The following is a 22,144-nucleotide window of genomic DNA, read 5'->3' on the forward strand; positions in this document are numbered from 1 at the left end:
GGTAATATTGGTGGAACATATAGGTTTTGAGTTTAGACTTAAATTCGTGGAGTGTGGTTATTGTCCGAAGAGCCAGGGGCAATGTGTTCCAAAGTTTGGGAGCCATAGCAGAGAAAGATCTACCTCCCAGAGATAATAGGCGAAATCTCTGAACACAAAGAAGTTAATCTCCAGATGATCGAAGTGGACGAGAGGGAATATATGGAGAAAGCAGGTCAGAGAGATAGGTAGGTGCAAGACCATGGAGTGACTTAAAGGTAAGCAGAAGAATTTTATAAATGATACGAGAAGACACAGGTAGCCAGTGGAGGATGAATAGAATAGGAGTGATATGTGCATACCGTTTAGTGTAAGTTAGCATTCTCGCTGCAGAATTTTGAATATATTGCAATCGAGAGATGGAGCGTACTGGTAATCCGGAAAAAAGAGCGTTGCAGTAATCAAGGCAAGATGTGATTAAAGCATTTACTAGTAATTCAGCATCTTTTGGACTGATGAAGGAACGGAGTTTGGCAATACGGCGAAGTTGAAAAAATGCAACTTTGGAGAGCTTACTAATATAAGCATCTAGATTTAGAGAAGAGTCTGGGCAAATTAAACTGGGCTGAATCAACACTGAACTGACTTGAGCTGTAAAATGACACTAATGGCTTGTTTAGAGCTGCTTTACAGCAGAATGTTAATGTAACTGCTGCTTTGAAACAATCTGTATAAAGCATTATAAAAATAAAGGGGACTTGACTTTTATCCATATTCAGTATATATTTACAAAGTACTGTAAACAGAAATGAAAGAGTGAAAAATATTTTTTTTCTCAAAACATTGTGATTTGATAAGTAATCAAATTAGTTATATTTACACTACAAAAAAATAAATGTGAGGGGGTAAAAATACTTCTTCCTCAAATCATTGAGTTTTCCCCACCCATGGGTAGGTTATCAGTAAATAAGCATGGCATTTTAAAAGAGAGTGTTGTCCAAATTAAACACAAGGGCTGTTAGTTTTTAATGATGCCCCTAGTAATTTGAAATGTGTGTGTTCCTATTAAAAAATAATTTATTTACAGTAATATACATTTATTTCATACTAAGTATAGTTCAAATATATTGCTCAAATAAATATCTATCAAATACATATCGCTCAAGACTTACTGATATAAAAATTATAATTAAAGGGGTCATATGATGTGATTTCAAGTTTTCCTTTCTCTTTGGAGTGTTACAAGCTCTTGGTGCATAAAGAAGATCTGTAAAGTTGCAAAGACTAAAGTCTCAAATCCAAAGAGATATTCTTTATAAAAGTGAAGAGTCAGCCACACCTACCTAAAATGCCTCGTTCTACAACATTCAAGATGACTTTGGGAAACGAGTGAATGCAACTAGTGAAAGATAATTGCAGACATGGAGGAAATGAGTGAAAAGTCTATTAAGACTCGTTTTCTTTTCTTCTTCTGCTGTTGTTATGTTGCACATTAGCAACATGTTAGTGCACTGCTGCCTCTCATTGGTTTATTAATGTCTGTGTGTGACTTCAGCATGTTATCACACACGATTTAAGAATTATATAAACCCAAAAAAAAGCATCCCAGGGTCTTTATGAAAAAGTTTTTGATAAAGTTGATTAATGAACACACAATTAATGCACTAATACACTAATGCTTTAATTAGAACATAGGTCACTTTCTAAAAGCAACATATTTATTACTTTTCTTGCTTTGAAATCAAATAACTCTGACTTCATAATGCATTACTACATTAACAGGAAGATAATTATAGTAATGTAAACCAAGTTCAAAGTGCCCAACCAAAGGGACTGCTAATCACTATAATGGGGAGTTAAAAAAAACACATTTTAGGAAAATCAACATCAATTTATGAAGTTAGCTTATGTGATGTTCTTTCAAATATTTCAGATAAAACCTAGTAAGTATAACAACTAAGTAAAGATAACTAACTAAATCTAAGTAAGGTAAACTATTGGATTTTACAGTGCTGTACTAACCCTTTAATGGATTTGAAGTATACGTAGTATGAAATAAATGTATTTAAAATAATTTATAGCATAGATTTTTTTATTTACTAGGGGAGCAAATTCCAGCAGGTTCTTACATTAAGAATAAATGAGTGAGGCAAATCTAGGACAGATGAAATTAAGGTTCACATTTTTAAACAAATGTTACACTATATTCACTTTAAAAAGTACATACACTGCCTGTAAATACACCAGAGCACAGTCTGCCATAGATGATCTCTTCAACCAAACAACAATGTTCTGGGTCTTTGCTGTCCTTTTTGTCACTGAGTACGTTTACATGGACAACAATATTCTGATTTTAACATGATTAAGACAATACTTTGATTAAGAATCTACCATGTAAACAGAGATGTTTGATTACCTTAATCCAGCTAAAGTCATACTCGAAGTAAACACAAATTGAATTACAGTTTTTTTCAACTGCTTACACACATTTTCAAAACTTTGCCTCTTTTTTTCAAAACCCAAGAATTGCACACACAAAATGCTAAATGCCTCACATCTCCTGCAAAGCACTGCATGAAGCACTGCATTCAAAATATCACAAACACATCTCAAAGCAAACATTTGCAGACACCTTTGCCATAATATTAATTCCTGTTAGATTTTTGTGTTACAGAAATTTTGTAGTAAGTAAAGATTTTGTAAGCAGTTGAAAAAACTGTAAGACATGTGGAGTATTCCTATTTTAGTCGCATTATCGAAGTGCAGTATAGATATGTGCTAGTGTTAATTTCGTTAACAAAGACTATGATGAAAAATGTTCGTTGACAAGCTTTTTTCCCATGACTAAGACAAGACAAAGACGAGATGACAATAAGGTCAATAAACGATAACTAAGACTATATCAACATGCAATTTCGTTGACGAAATAAGACAAGACTAAAATGTATTCAAAAAGATAAAAACTTTACCAAAAACCTCTTTTTATTTTCATCAAAAAAGGAGACAAAATGTTACTGCAGACTGCTCTACACGCCTCTACTACACGAGCTTTCATGAGTGCGGTTGCTAGATATCAAGAGTTCTGTGCAGAGAAAGTGCAATAACTGAAACGCTAAAGTAAATTTCTCAAATGACAACAATCATTACGATTATAATTTTGAGAATTTTTTTTAATCAGTTTAACCATTATACAGAATGACGAAAATGTGACTAATATTTCATTGACTAAAAAACCTGACTAAAATGCTCATATATTTCACTGAATAAACAAAAACAGGACAAGTTTGTCTAAATATGATAACTAAAATGTACATTTGAGTAAGACTAAGACTAAATGAAAAATGGCTGCCAAAATGAATACTGCTGTACGGTTAATTGTCAAGTCAAGTCACCTTTATTTATATAGCGCTTTTAACAATACAGATTGTGTCAAAGCAACTGAACAGCATTAATTAGGAAAATAGTGTCAATAATGCAAAATGACAATAGTAAACACTAATTTTTCAGTTAAAGACAGTTCATCATTGAATTCAGTGATGTCAACATCCAGCTCAGTTTAAATAATATCTTTGCAATCATGTCAACGATATCGCTGGAAATGAAGTGCCCCCAACTAAGCAAGCCAGAGGCGACAGCGGCAAGGAACCAAAACTCCATCGGTGACAGAATGGAGAAAAAACCTTGGGAGAAACCAGGCTCAGTCGGGGGGCCAGTTCTCCTCTGACCAGACGAACCAGCAGTACAGAAAAATCAATATAAGACGTAATAAAACAGACGATGAATAATATTAACAGCAATTATTATATGATGCAATCAAACGTATAGCAAAATGTGGTAGTTCTGTATGTTGTTTCAGGGTTGGCATCATCTGAGGTCCTCTGAGGGGTCGGCATCATCTCTTCTCAGGTGTTCTGGATCCAGACTGAAGCTTGTGTAAATCCTAGTTACCACGGGATGTTAATATATAAGGTCTTATACAGGTGTGTGGCTTTCCTAATCAAGTCCAATCAGTATAATCAAACACAGCTGGACTCAAATGAAGGTGTAGAACCATCTCAAGGATGATCAGAAGAAATGGACAGCACCTGAGTTAAATATATGAGTGTCACAGCAAAGGGTCTGAATACTTAGGACCATGTGATATTTCAGTTTTCTGTGTTTTTCTGTCAGTGTGGGGTGCTGTGTGTACATTAATGAGGAAAAAAAATGAACTTAAATGATTTTAGCAAATGGCTGCAATATAACAAAGAGTGAAAAATTTAAGGGGGTCTGAATACTTGCCGTACCCACTGTACATGAAAGTGCATGTACTGTAAAATAAAGTGCTGGTTTAACTTTCGCAAGCCTCAAGTACACATTAACTATGTTTAATTTCAAGTATGATATGATTGAAAGCAATGACTTTGTTTATTTGGATTTAGTTCATTCAGTGAATGACTCATCAGACTGATTCAAGCTGATAATCTGTGTGCAATTCAATAAAAAAAATGGCCCATAAGTGTCATTCTCTTTTGTAAAAATTATAATAATAATAATTATTACTATGTACATTTTTTAAAATTAATTATTCTGCTATTAAATTTAATGGGACAAGACCTCTATAATGTTACCAAATATTTTTGTTTTTTCTTTTGAACTTTCTATTCATGAAAGATTCCTGAAAAAATGTATCACTTTCAACAGTACAACTGTTTTCAGCACTGATAATAATAAGCTATGTTTCTTGAACAGCAAATCAGCATATTAGAATGATTTCTGAAGGATCACGAGCCACTGAAGACTGGAGTAATGGCTGATAAAAATTCAGCTTTGCATCACAGGAATAAATACAATTTTAAAATACATTGAAATAGTAAACAGTTATTTTAAATTGTAATAATATCTCACAATATTGCTGTTTTTGCTGTATTTTTACTTACAGAACCCAGACTATAACATCAAACACCATTATTGATATAATGATCATACAGTAACTGGTAAAATAACTGCTGTCCTGATAAAAATCATGCAAATTATCTTTACACGCTTCATTCTGGAGAAATAAACCATCTGAATAGCGCTAAAGTGTTCGTTAACTCCTGTTCATCTGGTCTGTATATTGATATTCGTCAGTGACTGTATAGTTCTGGGAACATTTATTTACATTGTTCCACTTTGTGTTTCTCACCTTTCAACAAATTGCCTTTGTTGCTAGGCTTAAAATGTACTGGAAGGAGACAAAACCAGATCTGTCAATGCAACCTGATTATATCCATAGCCAATAGCATTGCAATATTATTTATTCTACTCTACAGTCCACAGTATTAAGACTAAAATGTATTCAAAAAGATAAAAACTTTACCAAAAACCTCTTTTTATTTTCATCAAAAAAGGAGACAAAATGTTACTGCAGACTGCTCTACACGCCTCTACTACACGAGCTTTCATGAGTGCGGTTGCTAGATATCAAGAGTTCTGTGCAGAGAAAGTGCAATAACTGAAATGCTAAAGTAAATTTCTCAAATGACAACAATCATTACGATTATAATTTTGAGAATTTTTTTTAATCAGTTTAACCATTATACAGAATGACGAAAATGTGACTAATATTTCATTGACTAAAAAACCTGACTAAAATGCTCATATATTTCACTGAATAAACAAAAACAGGACAAGTTTGTCTAAATATGATAACTAAAATGTACATTTGAGTAAGACTAAGACTAAATGAAAAATGGCTGCCAAAATGAATACTGCTGTACGGAGAGTGTGCGGACAAGGAATTTATTTCTTACTCAACATGTCCAAACTACTGCTCTTAATACAATGCTGGAAAAGGGAGCAGAGAGAGCAGGTGTCTGAAGTTCTTAAATCTGCCTTCATTTCTGTACATCAGCCTACTGTAGATTAAAAAATTGAAAAAACACATTCCCATAGCATCAATATGACAGCCGCAAAAGGGAACCTCAGTGATTTCAGCCAGTTCCATTATGGCTTATGCCATAATATAAGGAGAAGGAGCTATTGTAGTAATTATTTTAAATTGATAAAAATGCTAATTTACAAAAAGATCAACTTACAAAAACATTGACATGCTGTAACTTGCTGTGTTCACGCTGTTAGAAGAACTGGCCTCCCTGACTAAACTTTCTCCCAAGTGTTTTTTTTTCTCTACTATTTCCTGGTAGAGTTTTAAAGACAATATTCAGTAAAAAATTATTGATTATTGAATGAGAATGCTGAAAATTTAAACTTACAGTTTTTCTCAATCGATTTGACACATTTCTCCAAACTCAGGTCACTGTTTTCAAAATAGTTAACACAGTAATCTGAACACTAGAATTGTCCTAAACAGATTGTACATTTTCATTCATTTCATACAAATTGCAAATCATGCAAATGATTTTTTCAAAACAATGTGAGCAAAACTCTCAAATGTTTTCATAATAGTTAATACAACCAACCAATACTTTAAAATATCTGAAAATTTTGCACAAATTACAAACATTTATGTACATTTGTCCAAATACAACAAACAAAACTCTGTAATTTGTCATATCATCAAATGAACATGGTATATTTTCAGTTGGCATGGTAATGTACATGACAATGTTAATGTATTTGGTCTTGGCGGAATAGATCTGCTGCTGCTGCTGCTGCAGAGCAAGTACCGAGACTTGCTACTGCCAATACATCCACAACATGCTGCTGTGAGCATGAAAGAAATATTGCTGCTGCAAATAATATAACATACATGAAATAACCCCATATAGCATACATGAATCACCTCATAGCAGATCTATACAGGTGGAGCTGGGGAAGGTGGAGGGTTTCTGAAGCAAGCTGCAACTGCTACAGCAAGCACTAGTCATATATTTGAATGTTGAGCAGCGAGCTCATTGGCTACCGATACAGGAGAGAACCAATCAGCTGTGCCATGTGATAATGATGTAATTTGGTCGATTGAGTTAGACCTGTCGGACTACGCCATCTAGAGTTTCATGCCAGAACTCTGTATTTCTGTCATGACAACCCTCGGAGGGTTTGGCATGGTAATGTACATGAGCCACGCGGATACGCTGTTTCCATTAAGATCAAATCACAACAACGTAGGAAACAGATCCGGCGTGACACAGCTGACACAGAACAGCATACGCTCTTTTACGTCCAGCGGATATTCTTTTGGGTGAACTAACCCTTTAAGACTGGTTTTGTGGTCCAGGGTCACATATGACAAACCAGTGTTTGGCGTTTGCCTCCTTCTTGTATGCTCTTGGCCCTCACTGAGTTCCGAGGCTGTACATAATTCTCTTGGGACAATTACTCAAAGCCGGGCCGACCTCTGTGAGCTTGGCCCTATTTCCTCCTGCGGGGCTTCCCTGCAAAATAATTGGTCCCTCTGGGCCCCCTTTCGTGCTTAAGGCAAGTTCCTCTAGCATAGCACTGGATTGTACTGGTTCTCCATAGCATCTTAGCAGACGCAGTACGAGTGAAGTATCGATAGGGAACGTACTCGGTTACTAACGTAACCTCAGTTCCCTGAGATACGAGAGCAAGTACTGTGTTGCTGGCCGTGCTATGTAGCTGCATGACTCAGTCGTCGCTTCAGTTGAAGTAACCTGAAGATCCTATGGCGAAATACCCGCTTATATAGCCAGATGGCCCCGCCCATTCTGGCGGGCTTCGTCGCCATAGGCTCGTGAAGCTCCGCTGCTGAGCCATTTGTTCATTTTTAATTCACTGTACGAACCAATGGCCGTGCAGTTACACTACGTTATTGAAAAGGCTTCAGTCATCAGAGAAAAAGGACTTTTTCCCATAGCGTCTTAGCAGACACAGTATTCGTTCCCGTATCTCAGGGAACCGAGGTCACGTTAGTAACAGAGTACGTTTTCCTAATTGTTCACACATTTATCATAATTGCTTTGACCAACTGTTTGGTTAAGATAAGTTTGTGTTTAGATAGCTGTGTTAATTGTTTTGAGAACAATTACATTTCTTTAGAGAAAAGTGTCAAAACGACAGCGAAAACCTGTCTGTAATAACACTATATACTGTATGAAGGTCTGCTTGATGGTTTAAATTGAAGTTGTAAATATAATCCAAAATTACTAATTCCTCAAACCGAAGAATCTTTTAAAAACACTGATGCATTGTTTACTGTTTATTACTGTAAAGATGCTTAGAAACAGTCTGTATTGTATAAAGCTCTATATAAATAAAAGTGACTTGACACTTTCTCCTCTTACTCTTCCACATATTGGTTCATATATTTCTCTCTATCTGCTCAGTACACTTGACTGGACTTGTACATATTTCATGGTAGGTTTAATGCATCAGAGAGGGTTTACTGTGTCCCATTGTAAGGATCCACCCGTCGGCCCAAAAAGCGGAGTCCAGGGGCCTGGTTGAAGGTTTAATGCGTGTTCAGTCTTTTACTTACTTTAGTTTCAATTTTAGTCTATCGCCGTGATCAATCTGACTCCAATTTCAAGTGATCATTAAATTTAGGCAATATTTCTACAAACCCGATTCCAAAAAAGTTGGGAGTTTTTAGGGCATCCTGATTATCTGTGGAAGAAGATGTGTCTGAACAGTTCTAATGACTGCAGAGAACTTGCCTCATCTCATTGGAAGAATGACAAGGATTGTGATTAGTCATGTCTGGAGTTCTGGTGTGAAAACTGTGGAAAAACACCATGCTGTGGGTGTTTTCTGACTACAGAATCCCCAAGTAGTGTTTTGTCATTTCCCTTATATACCCAGATAAGAAACAAAGAATGTTGTAAAAACATAAAAGTCCTTTTGGTTTTTTAGGTTCTCATGACCCAGGATCGCACCTGGCTGGAGATAGATAAACATTCTCACAGACCCTGAGGGGGACACACCTATTCCTCAGCAGAACACAATTCTACAAAAGTTTTCAATCTTTCTCATAATATAAGTGACTACTGTGATATTGAGACCATTTTACCAATTGCATAGAGACCTTTAGAACGATACCAACCATGAAGGGGAAAAACAACAGGTTCACAAGATACATGATATGTGGTATAAACCTTTTGAGGGAAAAGAGTGAGAGGGAGAGGCAGAAAAAACAGGGAGAAGGGAGCCGTAAATGAGCAAGGGGGTGGTGTTGTTTGCTCTCTTTGGAGATCTCTTCTTCAGATTAGTTTTATTGCTTTGTTGCATGGCATCTGTTTTGTGTGAGTTCCTGATGTTTTGGATTCATGAGGAAATAATTTCACTCCATACACCATCTCTGATCTAGGGCCACATTTGCTTGTTTTGCGTTCACATATTTACATTTACACCAAATACAAAGTCTTTTCAGAGTGGAGTGAGTGATTTCACAGTTTTGCTCTGGAGACACTAGCTGCTTTATGCTTGATGCAAAACATCCTGGACCTCCTGAACGCTGACGACTGCATGACTACAGCATTAATAACCTGAGTGCTAGAGCCAAGCGCCAGCTTTCCATTTACCTCCTGTCAGTAGACAAATGATCAGGGTTAAGTTGCAGACATCAGCGTTGAGCAAATGAGTCATAAGAGATTTACCTTGAGAATGTTCAGCTTTACTTCTTTATTAAAATCACAATCTGAGCTTTGTTGCAAGCTGTTTTTTTTGTAATTCACTCAAAAAAAATCTTAAGAGCTTTTTCTTAAGGGTTTTTTAGGGCATCCTGATTATCTGTGGAAGAAGATGTGTCTGAACAGTTCTAATGACTGCAGAGAACTTGCCTCATCTCATTGGAAGAATGACAAGGATTGTGATTAGTCATGTCTGGAGTTCTGGTGTGAAAACTGTGGAAAAACACCACAGCCAAGTAATGTGTCCAGTGTTACATCAGTCGCTCAAACAACAAAAGCACATCAATAGTGACGTGTCGACAGAGACTTTCAGAGCAAAGGAATGCACATGAGTTTGATGAGTTTAGTGCAGGTAAGAATAAAAGTGTCAATGTTTGTCCTGAATGTCAAGAAGCACATCAAAGCAGCACACTTGCAGTTATAGTGCTGGTGCTGTTCAAGGTGTCACAATATGAGTCATCGAGTCTAACACATGGGTTAAAACTAATAATCCAAAGGCAATAAGAATAATTTCTAATAATTGCACAAGATGCAGTACATCTTGAGGGATTATGACTTCATCGGTTGTTCAGATGTATCTATTCTCTGTTGTAATCAGGAGTTTGCTCACTATTGCAAAGACAAGTCTTGGAAGACAGCACAAGCATCCTCAAAACTTTCAGACAGTGTTGCTCAGATCTTTGCAACAGTTGATTGTGATTTTACTGCTCATTCTTATTTGCATTCTGTGTAACTGTAAAACTGATCATTGTCAGTGAATTAATAATAGCTGTAATAAAAATAATATAGTAATAACAATAATATAATAAAACAAACCCAATTTAAAACTGTATTTCTTGTCCATGTATTTATTTATTTGGTACAGTCAGCCCCTGCTTGATCTCTCAATTGAGATTAAAGTGATAAAGAAGCTGATGGGACTTTGAAAAAAATGCACTTAAGCTAAATTTAAAAGTACACTTCGTTGTTGTAGGTAAGCCTACAATAAGAGTTTACATGATGTTTATTAACAAGGCCCATCTTCTATGTTGACAGACATGCTACTTTCAAAATGATGCCTTGTAGAACTATTTTTATTGACTCGTCTTTAAGAAATCAGGGTTTTTTATTCTGAAACCTCATTTAAATACTAACACAGTTTTGCTTACACTGTGTTTAACACACCTGGATTTGTACCAGATAATGCAAAAACTGTATTCTTACAGTTTTGTAAGGGTTTTTGTAGTTTACAGTGTCTGGTGAGGAAGATCTTCACCAATCGGGTCTTTGCATAAGAGTGGAAGCTGTTGTTGCAGCATAGGGAAGGATTCATGCTTTTGTCATGTTCAATAAGCACTTACAGGTGCTGGTGGACGGGTTTCCATGCTTTTTCAACCAGATATTTCAATTCCATTTTGACTGGATGCTTTGAAACTAGGGGGTGTAACGGTACACAAACATGACGGTTCGGTGCGTACCTCGCTTTTGACGTCACAGTTTGGTATGGTTTCAGTACAGCAGGAGGAAAAAATACTAAACATAATATTTTTTTTAATTAAACAATGTTTTTCTCTTTCTTTAAACAAATTCAATTAGAATTACAATTTTCTTTAGCATAAGAGTGGAAGCTGTTGTTGCAGCATAGGGAAGGATTCATGCTTTTGTCATGTTCAATAAGCACTTACAGGTGCTGGTGGACGGGTTTCCATGCTTTTTCAACCAGATATTTCAATTCCATTTTGACTGGATGCTTTGAAACTAGGGGGTGTAACGGTACACAAACATGACGGTTCGGTGCGTACCTCGCTTTTGACGTCACAGTTTGGTATGGTTTCAGTACAGCAGGAGGAAAAAATACTAAACATAATATTTTTTTTAATTAAACAATGTTTTTCTCTTTCTTTAAACAAATTCAATTAGAATTACAATTTACAATGTACCTCATAAAATAAAAAAAATCTATAAAAAACTACCGCTGCTCTAAACTATAGGGAGCCCTTTTACTGTAATAAGGTTACAATTAACAAAAGAGCCCAAACTAAAATGTAATTACTATTCATTTATAACTACAATAATCAACACTCAAATTAAAAAAATTGTATGCAAACATGTAAATTGCACTCAATACAGTTTTAAATTAACATCTAAATTATACTATTTCTTTTTGTTGTTGAAATATAATCAGAGATTTATTTAAATATAGCCTACATTAAATAATTAAGACATCACTTACAGCTAAAGTAAAATTCAATGAGTATATAATATTTCTAGACTTGATTTCTCTAGCAAATAATGCCAATTAACAAAAGAGCCCAAACTAAAATGTAATTACTATTCATTTATAACTACAATAATCAACACTCAAATTAAAAAAATTGTATGCAAACATGTAAATTGCACTCAATACAGTTTTAAATTAACATCTAAATTATACTATTTCTTTTTGTTGTTGAAATATAATCAGAGATTTATTTAAATATAGCCTACATTAAATAATTAAGACATCACTTACAGGTAAAGTAAAATTCAATGAGTATATAATATTTCTAGACTTGATTTCTCTAGCAAATAATGCGTTGTAGACACTGATGACTTGCCTGAGGTAAATGAAATGCTACGTGACATTTTAAACACGTCTTTCCGCGAGTGAAACACTGATTAAGCGATTACCATGGGCATGGGATGTTAATTCATGTTTATTTCACATTAAAACTAGTAGTAAAGATGAAGGGATGATCGTGCTCCCTCACGCTGCCGTCAGAACTGAGAATATTTCTAGACTTGATTTCTCTAGCAAATAATGCGTTGTAGACACTGATGACTTGCCTGAGGTAAATGAAATGCTACGTGACATTTTAAACACGTCTTTCCGCGAGTGAAACACTGATTAAGCGATTACCATGGGCATGAGATGTTAATTCATGTTTATTTCACATTAAAACTAGTAGTAAAGATGAAGGGATGATCGCGCTCCCTCACGCTGCCGTCAGAACTGAGACGTTTACATAGCTTGTCACACCACACAGGGGAAGTCGTGGCCTAATGGTTAGAGAGTTGGACTTGTAACCCAAAGGTTGTGGGTTCAAGTCTCGCAGGGATTGTAGGTGGGGGAGTGAATGTACAGCTCTCTCTCCCACCTTCAATATCACGACTGAGGTGCCCTTGAGCAAGGCATTGATTTCTCTAGCAAATAATGCGCTGTAGACACTGATGACTTGCCTGAGGTAAATGAAATGCTACGTGACATTTTAAACACGTCTTTCCGCGAGTGAAACACTGATTAAGCGATTACCATGGGCATGAGATGTTAATTCATGTTTATTTCACATTAAAACTAGTAGTAAAGATGAAGGGATGATCGCGCTCCCTCACGCTGCCGTCAGAACTGAGACGTTTACATAGCTTGTCACACCACACAGGGGAAGTCGTGGCCTAATGGTTAGAGAGTTGGACTTGTAACCCAAAGGTTGTGGGTTCAAGTCTCGCAGGGATTGTAGGTGGGGGGAGTGAATGTACAGCTCTCTCTCCCACCTTCAATATCACGACTGAGGTGCTCTTGAGCAAGGCATTGCCCACTGCTCCAGGTGTGTGTGCACTTTGGATGGGTTAAATGCAGAGCACTAATTCCAAGTATGGGTCACCATAGTTGGCCACATGTCACGTCACTTTCACTTTTTCAAAAACGGCGTTTATTGTCAGAATTTCCTTTTTTCCCCAAATTTTTCCGTACGAATACGTGTGCTGTTACACCACTAGTTGAAACACATCACTATTACTCAAATTGCCTGTTGTTTTCATCTTTCTCTCTGCAGATGCAGCAGTTGTTCTATGAGAACTATGAGCATAACAAGAAAGGTTTCATCCAGGACCTTCACAGTAGCAAGATCCACAATGCCATCACGCTGCACCCCAACAAGCGTCCAGCTTATCAGTACAGGCTGCACAGCTACCTGCTCAGCCGCAAGATCTCTCAGCTCCGGTATCGCACGATTCTGCTGCACCGTGAAGGCGTCACCATGAGCCGACTCGGCAATGCTGCAGTGCAGTGGGAGGACCAGCTCCTGGGGGCACCACCGTCCTACACACGCTATCTCCCCACAGAGCGGGGAGCTGTCATAGAGTGGGATTTTCTGACCGGCAGGCACCTGTACTCCACCAGCGAGAGACAGATGCCCCGTCAAGGCCTTGGAAACCTGGTCCGCTCAGCGCTCGAAGATACAGTGCTTCAAGTGATGGAGATGATCAACGAGAACTCCAAAACTCGAGGCCGCATTATAGACTTCAAGGAGATCCAGTATGGCTATAGAAGGGTGGATCCGCTTCACGGTGCCGAATACATCTTGGACCTTCTGCTGCTTTACAAGAAGCACAAGGGTAGGAAAGTGACGGTGCCAGTGCGTAGACACGCTTACCTTCAGCAGTCCTTCAGTAAACCATTCTTCAGCGAGGCAGAGGAACTGGATGTTGGTGACCTAGTAGACGCCATCAACGGTGACTCTCGTTCGCTCTCTTTCCTCTCAAGCTCGCTCAAGATCTTCTCTTCCTTACAGATCTCAGAATCCACAAAAGACGTGCAAGAGCAAAGTCAGACAAAAATCCACTTCCTTGTACCGCTCACGGGTCGCTATGAAGTCTTTGTACGTTTCATGGAAAACTTTGAGAGAATCTGCCTGATCCCGAACCAGAGTGTGAAACTGACCATAATCCTGGTTGACAGTGATACAAACCAGGATAAGGAGAGACACCTGGAGCTGATAAAGGAATATCATAACAGATATCCTAAAGCAGACCTGTCTATCATACCCATGTTGGGAGGCTTTTCTCGAGGCCTCGCCCTTGAGATGGGCTCTTCTCAGCTGGCTAACGACTCACTGCTGTTTTTCTGTGATGTGGACCTGGTCTTCAACACTGATGCCCTCCAAAGGTGTCGAGACAACACTGTCGAAGGAAGGCAGGTATATTTCCCTATTGTTTTCAGTCAGTATGATCCCAAAATTGTCTATGCTGGAGGTCCTCCTGAAGACAGCGCCTTTGTTTTCACCAAGAAGAGTGGATTCTGGCGAGATTATGGATTTGGTATCACCTGCATATTCAAGAGTGACTTGCTTAAAGCTGGGGGGTTTGACACCTCAATACAAGGCTGGGGTTTAGAGGATGTCGATTTGTTCACGAAAGTCGTTAATTCTGGCTTGAAAGTGTTTCGCTCCCAAGAAGCAGGTATTGTGCATATTTATCACCCTGTCCTGTGTGACACACATTTAGACCCTAAGCAATACAAAATGTGTGTCGGGTCTAAAGCGAGCACTTATGCATCCACAATGCAGCTGGCAGAATTGTGGTTGTCCAAACATTTAGGTGTCGGTTATAACAGGACTTCCTCCTGATGTTGCAAGCAATCCCTGGAGTTTGCCTCAGATCTGCAAAAGTGCAAAGCAATTCATTCACTGTATGTGTGATATTTGTATTTTCTGGATAAATGTACATCCTATCAAATAAGTACACTCCAAATCCTTTAGTGCAACGTTCAAAAGTTTTTCTTGCTATCTAAGTATGATGCAGCATCTTCAGAAGGATATTTATTGAACAAGAAGGTCTGAAAAGAAGGTCACTTTGGAACGTATTCAATGAGCTTATTTTGAGCTTAATTTGTTTTCCATCTTGCAATCTTCTCATAAACTCAGGAGCATGTTCTGTCACATGAACACAACATGGAATAAGAACACTGGTGTTCGCTGTGTGTCATTCAATAGAAACAAGCTAGTTCACACTGCAGTGGTTATAATAATAATAAAGTTGACAATAATAATGTACAGAAAGTGCCACAAATGTGCTTTAAATTTCCTTGCTGAGGAAAGTGACAAGACAAATCGAGTTATCTGATTTATAATATTGTACCTTATCTCAGTATTTTTTTTAAGGAACTGTTCAATGATTTAATTTTTTACCTAAATTTGTTCCATAATATAAAGGTACTGGTTACCATGTGGCTATGTCTTTGTTCTTTTTTATTGTGTGCTTCAGTGAACAACTTACAACTGCTTTGTGGCTTTTATGATTTTTTTTCATTTGTTGGTGGGAAAAATTCAGTGACGTTAAAATTATTTATAATAAAAACATTGATATGCATTTGTCTATGGTTTAAATTGTTTTGTTGTTGTTATAGTTGTTTTTACATTATTTATTTTATTTTAATTACGATATTACCTTTACTTTCTTGTCAGATTTTATGTGAGAAATCCTAGACCATGTAGATTTTAGACAACCATCTGATACCAGGAAGGATGCAATTATCCATCATTTTAAAAGTCCATCGTGAAATGGATCCAATTGTTACAATACATGAATAAATGTACGTTTCTAAGAGCTAAGATTAGGTATGCACGTAACATATCAGCATATCATCATGAAAAAATTATAGTATAAAATGATATGCGCATAAAAAATTTAGAAACTTTTCTTAAAACTTGTTCTCATCACTGTACTAATTCTGTTGTTAGGTGTTAAATCATTTAAAACCCAAATTGTACAGCACAACCAGTTTGTGCTCATGTTTCTCAGCCAATTCTTCTCCCATGGTTCCTCTGTGCTACTTCCGCTGAGATAAGCAGCATCACATCTTTGTCCACAAGGCTCATTCTGCAAAAGGAGAAGAGGGACTAAAGAGAAAATGAACAAGAGCTTTGCTGGAGATCTGCTTCTTTACAGTGCACCTTACATTTACATCAGTATAAAGAAAGATTGAGAACATTTGCTAAATTCTACATGGATGCCAAAAATCACACTAGTTTGTATGCCTCTTTTTACTCTAAAAAGAAGTATTTTAAGCTATTTACTTAGCTTAGAAAAATCTGTGACATAGGTGAGGTAAATAATACAATTGTTCCTTCTTTAAATTGAATATATGAACTCTTTATGATTTGATCGGAGATTAGTGGTGTGTTCCATAGTTCTCTTGGTTCTTTTGGTGCAGACCAAAGCAGAAAATGCATTTAGTCCTGGTTTGCTTAGTGTTCACACCAGGCCTGGTCTCAGAATCAAATCACTGAAGGTGCTTCTGAAAAGAGTGAAGGGTTCCTTAATTCACATCTGTTGTGACATATTTTTACCCTGTCCATTGCTATGGCACAAAGAGCACACTCTTTATAATCACTAAAAAGCTGTCAGTAATCTTAGTTTATCGCAAGATCACTTTGAACTCAGAGGGATTGGCTATTGCTTTCAAAAAATCTAAATATATGTCTGTGATTGGCTACATTGTTGTAGTATTAAAACAATGTTGTAGTATTGTTGTAAACAGAAACCTTTGATGCTCTCCAGAGTGCAAGCACACACTGAATCATTTGCCATATCTGTTTCGCCAATATGCTATTACAGCTTTAACTGCGGGTAGACTTACAGAAAACGTTTGACCTCTGTCATTGCCAACAAAGTGTATATAACAAAGTATTGAGATGAAATTTTGTTATTGACCAAATACTTATTTTCCACCATAATTTGCAAATAAATTCTTTAAAAATCCTACAATGTGATTTTCTGGATTTTTTTTCTCATTTTGTCTCTCATAGTTGAGGTATACCTATGATGAAAATTACAGGCCTCTCTCATCTTTTTAAGTGGGAGAACTTGCACAATTGGTGGCTGACTAAATACTTTTTTCCCCCACTGTATATGTCTGTGATTGGCTACATTGTTGTAGTATTAAAACAATGTTGTAGTATTGTTGTAAACAGAAACCTTTGATGCTCTCCAGAGTGCAAGCACACACTGAATCATTTGCCATATCTGTTTCGCTAATATGCTATTACAGCTTTAACTGCGGGTGCTCTTGCTTTCGTTTGAGGTTGTTTAACACCCTCAGGCACCCCGTAGGCCTGGTTCACATTGGGTGCTTCTCAAATGGAAGGACACATCCTTGTGAAACTGCATATCTAGGCTGCCACACCATCAAGCTCCATCGAATGACATCTCAAATTGAAGGATCTGCGGTGGACAGCACATTCCAGGGCCCAGTTTAATTGCAGGGCTCCTCTCTGACAACAACAGTCAACAAAGGTTTGCAACATTTTGATTGGAACTTGGTGGACTAACACAAACAAACAAACTGTCCAACATTGGCATTGCTGTATATTAGCAGTATATGATTTTCTATTTTACATTAGATGATATATAGCTTATGTCAGTTAATAACAAATAAGCTTTGTTTATTTGTTTGATGACAAGTTCCTTGGCCTTATTAGTCTAAAAGAAGCAACAATTTATCTTAAAATATACAACTTAATAATTTTATACGTACATCTTATGTGCTTTACTTCTTTTCATGCATGGTATTAATTTATTAGTAGTTGTTGATTACTCTTGTTGTTGTTTATTTTTTGTTAATAACATTTATAAAGGAAGACATGTGTCTTCCTTGTGCTGAGAATACAGTAAGAGGCTCTACAAGTTATAAATGCCAGCAATCTTTCAGATAAATGTTCTCTCCAGTTTAACTTAATTCTAATACATTAAAATACATATTAATTCTACTTCATTAATATATGTATTATTTATACATAAAAAAGGCGAGTAAAAAAAAAATGTACAAGCCAATGACGATTCAATTGCCAAAGTATTATCAGTGTTGTCAGTGTAGTGTTCTAACCTTTGAGAAATTTTCATTTAGTAGTAGGTGAGAGCACTTACTCTCATCATGACAGATGTAAAGAATCATTGTGGCCATCCTGCTCTAAAGGTTAATGTCTGGATTCATGAGGCATGCACACGCCTTAAAAATAATTAATGAAACAAAAGCTGGTAAACACTCCAGTGTACTGTGGGAGTGTGGGGCTAACAATATTTGTTTCTGCTAAATACTACTGCACTATGAAAATGACTAATAAATAGTTTTCATAGTGCAGTAGTACTGTATTATAGTGACCCAACTCTCAAGCCCCGTCCACACAGTGACTTTGCTGCTGCGGGCTGCTTATCAGCGGTCAAGATGCTATATGCATTTCTACTGTTGTTTGTCAGTAATAACATGAGCAGAGCAACCATTCCGCAGCTACAGATAATCTTTATCTATACCGTATCAAACCATTTTGACAGTGAATCTTTTTCTGATACAGGCTGATACAATGAATAATTTGTTGGGCAACCATTTATATATAAATATCTCCAGTGTGTCTATGAATTGTATCATACTACAAGATGGAAAATCAGCACATTTTCTTTTTTTAACAATCACTCTTTTTAAAAGAGACTGAATTAAAACTGAATTAAAAGAGCAATGCTTCAATCTGTTATTTCTCAGATCATTTTACAATGCTGCCCATTAAAAAATTACTAAAAAAGAGATGAAAGAATAGTGTATAATAAAACTTGACCTATTAGTCAACTCCAGTGTGGTACAAACACTCTTCACAGCATTCAAAATATTATACAATCATACCTGAATTTATGAATCAGTCTCGTTTCTTTTATAATAATGGAATAAGCATCTCAGCCTATTAGAAAAAGGAGGTACGCAATTGATAAAGTTATGAATTTTAATGATATGTCCATATATCAAACCTAAAAGAGATAAGAAATTCAGTGTAATTTTACAATGAAGAGTAGATTATTAAATGTTTGCAACATCCGCTGTTCATTGATTGATTGATTTTAGTGTGGAATGTCTAACAGCATTTTTCTGTACAATCAATATTATTGTTAACATTTATTTACTACATCTGGTGAATGTAAAAAATTATAATAATAATTTACAGCGTATAGACTTGTTTGCTTTAATTCCTAACAGAAAGGATAAATTTTTCCTGCTTCAATCATATTGGTTGACTCCCAAAAGTTGCTTTTCATTTGCATAAAGTTTCAATTTACTCAAGATACAAAAAAAACAAAAAACAATTTTGGATTAAGTATTTGCATTTGCTAGACATTTGCAGAGTTTTGCATTTTGTGTTTGTGGTTCTGTGTTTAGAGTTTTGGCTTTTGGAACAATAAGCCAAAGATTCAGCAAACGTGTAACTGTTGTGAAAAACTGTGATATTGAAATGCACTTAAATGCCTTTACAGGAGCCTGTAATTAGAGACTGAAGCCCTTCATCTGAAGCTTCCAGTCACAGAAATGATCCACAACTCTCCTGCTGTTACGCTGAGAAATGTCCCTACAGAGTGTGCTTGTAAATTACACTGAGTCTCTGTGAACCTGTGGCCAGCACTGTTTATCTAGTGGTTTCAACAGTTCCACCAACTGTGAATGTGGGAGTCACTTCAACATAATATGTGCTTATTATGAAGAAACTGCTGTCTGTTTAAACCGCTGTAGCTGGCCAATATCAGCTATGATGCATTTTGAAGGACTGCCATAATAACACATTCTAATCTTTACTGATGTGACATTTAAAGAAAACAGACAAGCCATCAGATCCCCCAAGAAAAGTCATAATTGTTACTGTTATCGACTATTTATGTTATGGAGAGCACTATAGCTATTTTAATCATGTTTTTTTTTCATTACTATAGTCATGATAGTAATGATTTTAAATTTCTATCATGCCATCCTGTGTGGTTATACTTTAAACAGTCAGGTCCATATATATTTGGACACAGGCACAATTTTTTATTATTTTAGCTGTTGACCAAAACATACTCAAGTTACAGTTATATAATGAATATGGGCTTAAAGTGCACACTCTGAGCTTTAATTTCTCATCAAAATTGGAGGAAAGGTTAAGGAATTACAGCTCTTTACGCCTCCCCCCTTTTTCAAGGGACCATAAGTAATTGAACAGTTGACTCAAAAGTAATTTCATGGACAGATGTGGGCTATTCCTTCGTTATTTCTACATCAGTTAAGCAGGTAAAAAGTCTGGAGGTGATTCTTAATGTGGCATTTGCATTTGGAAACTGTTGCTGTGAAGCACATCATGGAGCTCTCCATTCAAGTGAAACAGACCATTATTATGCTTCAAAAACAAAACAGATCCATCAGAGAGATAGCAGGAACATTAGGAGCGGCCAAATCAACAGTTTGGTACATTCTGAGAAAAAAAGACCGCACTGGTGAGCTCAGCAACATAAAAATACCTGGACGTCTACGGAGGACAACAGTATTGGATGATCGGAGGATCCTCTCCTTGGTAAAGAAAAACCCTTTCACAACATCCAGCCAAGAGAAGCACTCAGGAGGCAGTCGAGTCTCTGTCAAAGTCTACAATCAAGAGAAGACTTCACCAGAGCAAATACAGAGGCTTCACCACAAGCTGCACACAAGGCCAGATTAGACTTTGCCAAAAAACATCTAAAAAAGCCAGAGCACTTCTGGAAAAGCATTCTTTGGACAGCTGAAATTAAGATCACCTGTACCAGAATGACGGGAAGAAAAAAGTCTGGAGAAGGCTTGGTCAAAGCACACACATCATCTGTGAAGCATGGAGCAGTGTGATGCATGAGCGTGCATGGCTTCAGTGGCTCTGGGTTACTGGTGTTTAGTGATGATGAGGCAGAGGACAGAAGCAGCCGGATGAACTCTGAAGTGTATAGAGATATACTCTCTGCCCAGATTCAGTCAAATGTAGCAAAGTTGATTAGACAGCGCTTCATAGTACAAGTGGGCAATGACTCAAAACACACAGCAAAAGCAACCCAGGAGTTTTTGAAGGTAAAAAAGTGGAATATTCTGCAACGGCCGAGTCAGTCTCCTGATCTCAATCCGATTGAACATGCATTTCACCTCCTGAAGACAAAACTAAAGACAAACAAACAACAACTGAAGTCAGCTGCAGTAAAGGCCTGGCAAAGCATCACAAAGGAGGAAACCCAGTCTCTGCTGATGTCCATGAGTTCCAGACTTAAAGGTGGGGTATGTATTTTTTCAAAAACGCTTTAGAAAACTTTAGATCAACACTTTAGAGTTGGGCCGAGCACCAAAACAAACGTGTAGCCAATTAGCAGTAAGAGGCGTGTCTACTCATGATGCGGAGAAGAGAGCACTCAGTGCACAGGATGGACATTAGCCGAGCCAAGGTAGAGATGGCAGAAAAAAAACAAGAGGAAAATGTCTGCGGAACAAAAGAAGGCTTACGATAAGGCAAGAATTAGGACCCGTGTAAATATCAGATCAGCTTTCCAGCGCTGGAGAGAACTCAAGGAGCGGAAGGCCTGCGATCGGATGCCGAGGTTGCTTTGTTTCTTCTCGATAGGTGAGTAAACCGTGACTACACCGGACGCGACCGCAACAGCTAAAGTCTATCTACACTGGACGCGATAAAGCGACCGTTAAAAAATCATTTTAAATTTGTGTCAATACGTCATAAATAGAACGCAGCAGCAGTTTTCTGTCGGGGATTTTCTGTCGGGGATTTGCCGGGCCGCATCCAGTGTAGACTATAGATATGTATACGTATATATCTATGCTGTAGACAGCATCACTGATTATAATGAGTTCTATAGTATTTTGTCGCGCCGCACTGCCGGTGTAGACATGGTGTAACATTGGTTTTGCTTTGTTTCACAGAACTAATCTTTGCCTGGGTTGCGTACGGGGCGGAGCTATCAAAATAGGTGCGAGACCCTTTTGGGGTAGGGGTTTGTTTGTTTTGGTGATTTGAAATATCAACATTGGCTACCAGAAA

At 37.1% G+C, this 22,144-nt stretch overlaps 1 protein-coding gene across 1 annotated transcript in view; it reads left to right on the plus strand.

The window, feature by feature from the left end:
- Positions 1-15,499, plus strand: part of LOC107573232 (chondroitin sulfate synthase 3-like) — a 76,459-nt gene extending 60,960 nt beyond the window's left edge. The window contains exon 3 of the mRNA XM_016259668.1: positions 13,343-15,499. Coding sequence (XP_016115154.1) covers positions 13,343-14,914 — 1,572 coding nt within the window. The 3' untranslated portion in view covers positions 14,915-15,499. The remainder of the gene's footprint in view (positions 1-13,342) is intronic.
- Positions 15,500-22,144: the final 6,645 nt, after the last annotated feature.

This window comes from Sinocyclocheilus grahami, unplaced genomic scaffold (assembly GCF_001515645.1).
Source record: "Sinocyclocheilus grahami isolate Dianchi unplaced genomic scaffold, SAMN03320097.WGS_v1.1 scaffold1897.1, whole genome shotgun sequence".
Taxonomy (NCBI): Eukaryota; Metazoa; Chordata; class Actinopteri; order Cypriniformes; family Cyprinidae; genus Sinocyclocheilus; species Sinocyclocheilus grahami.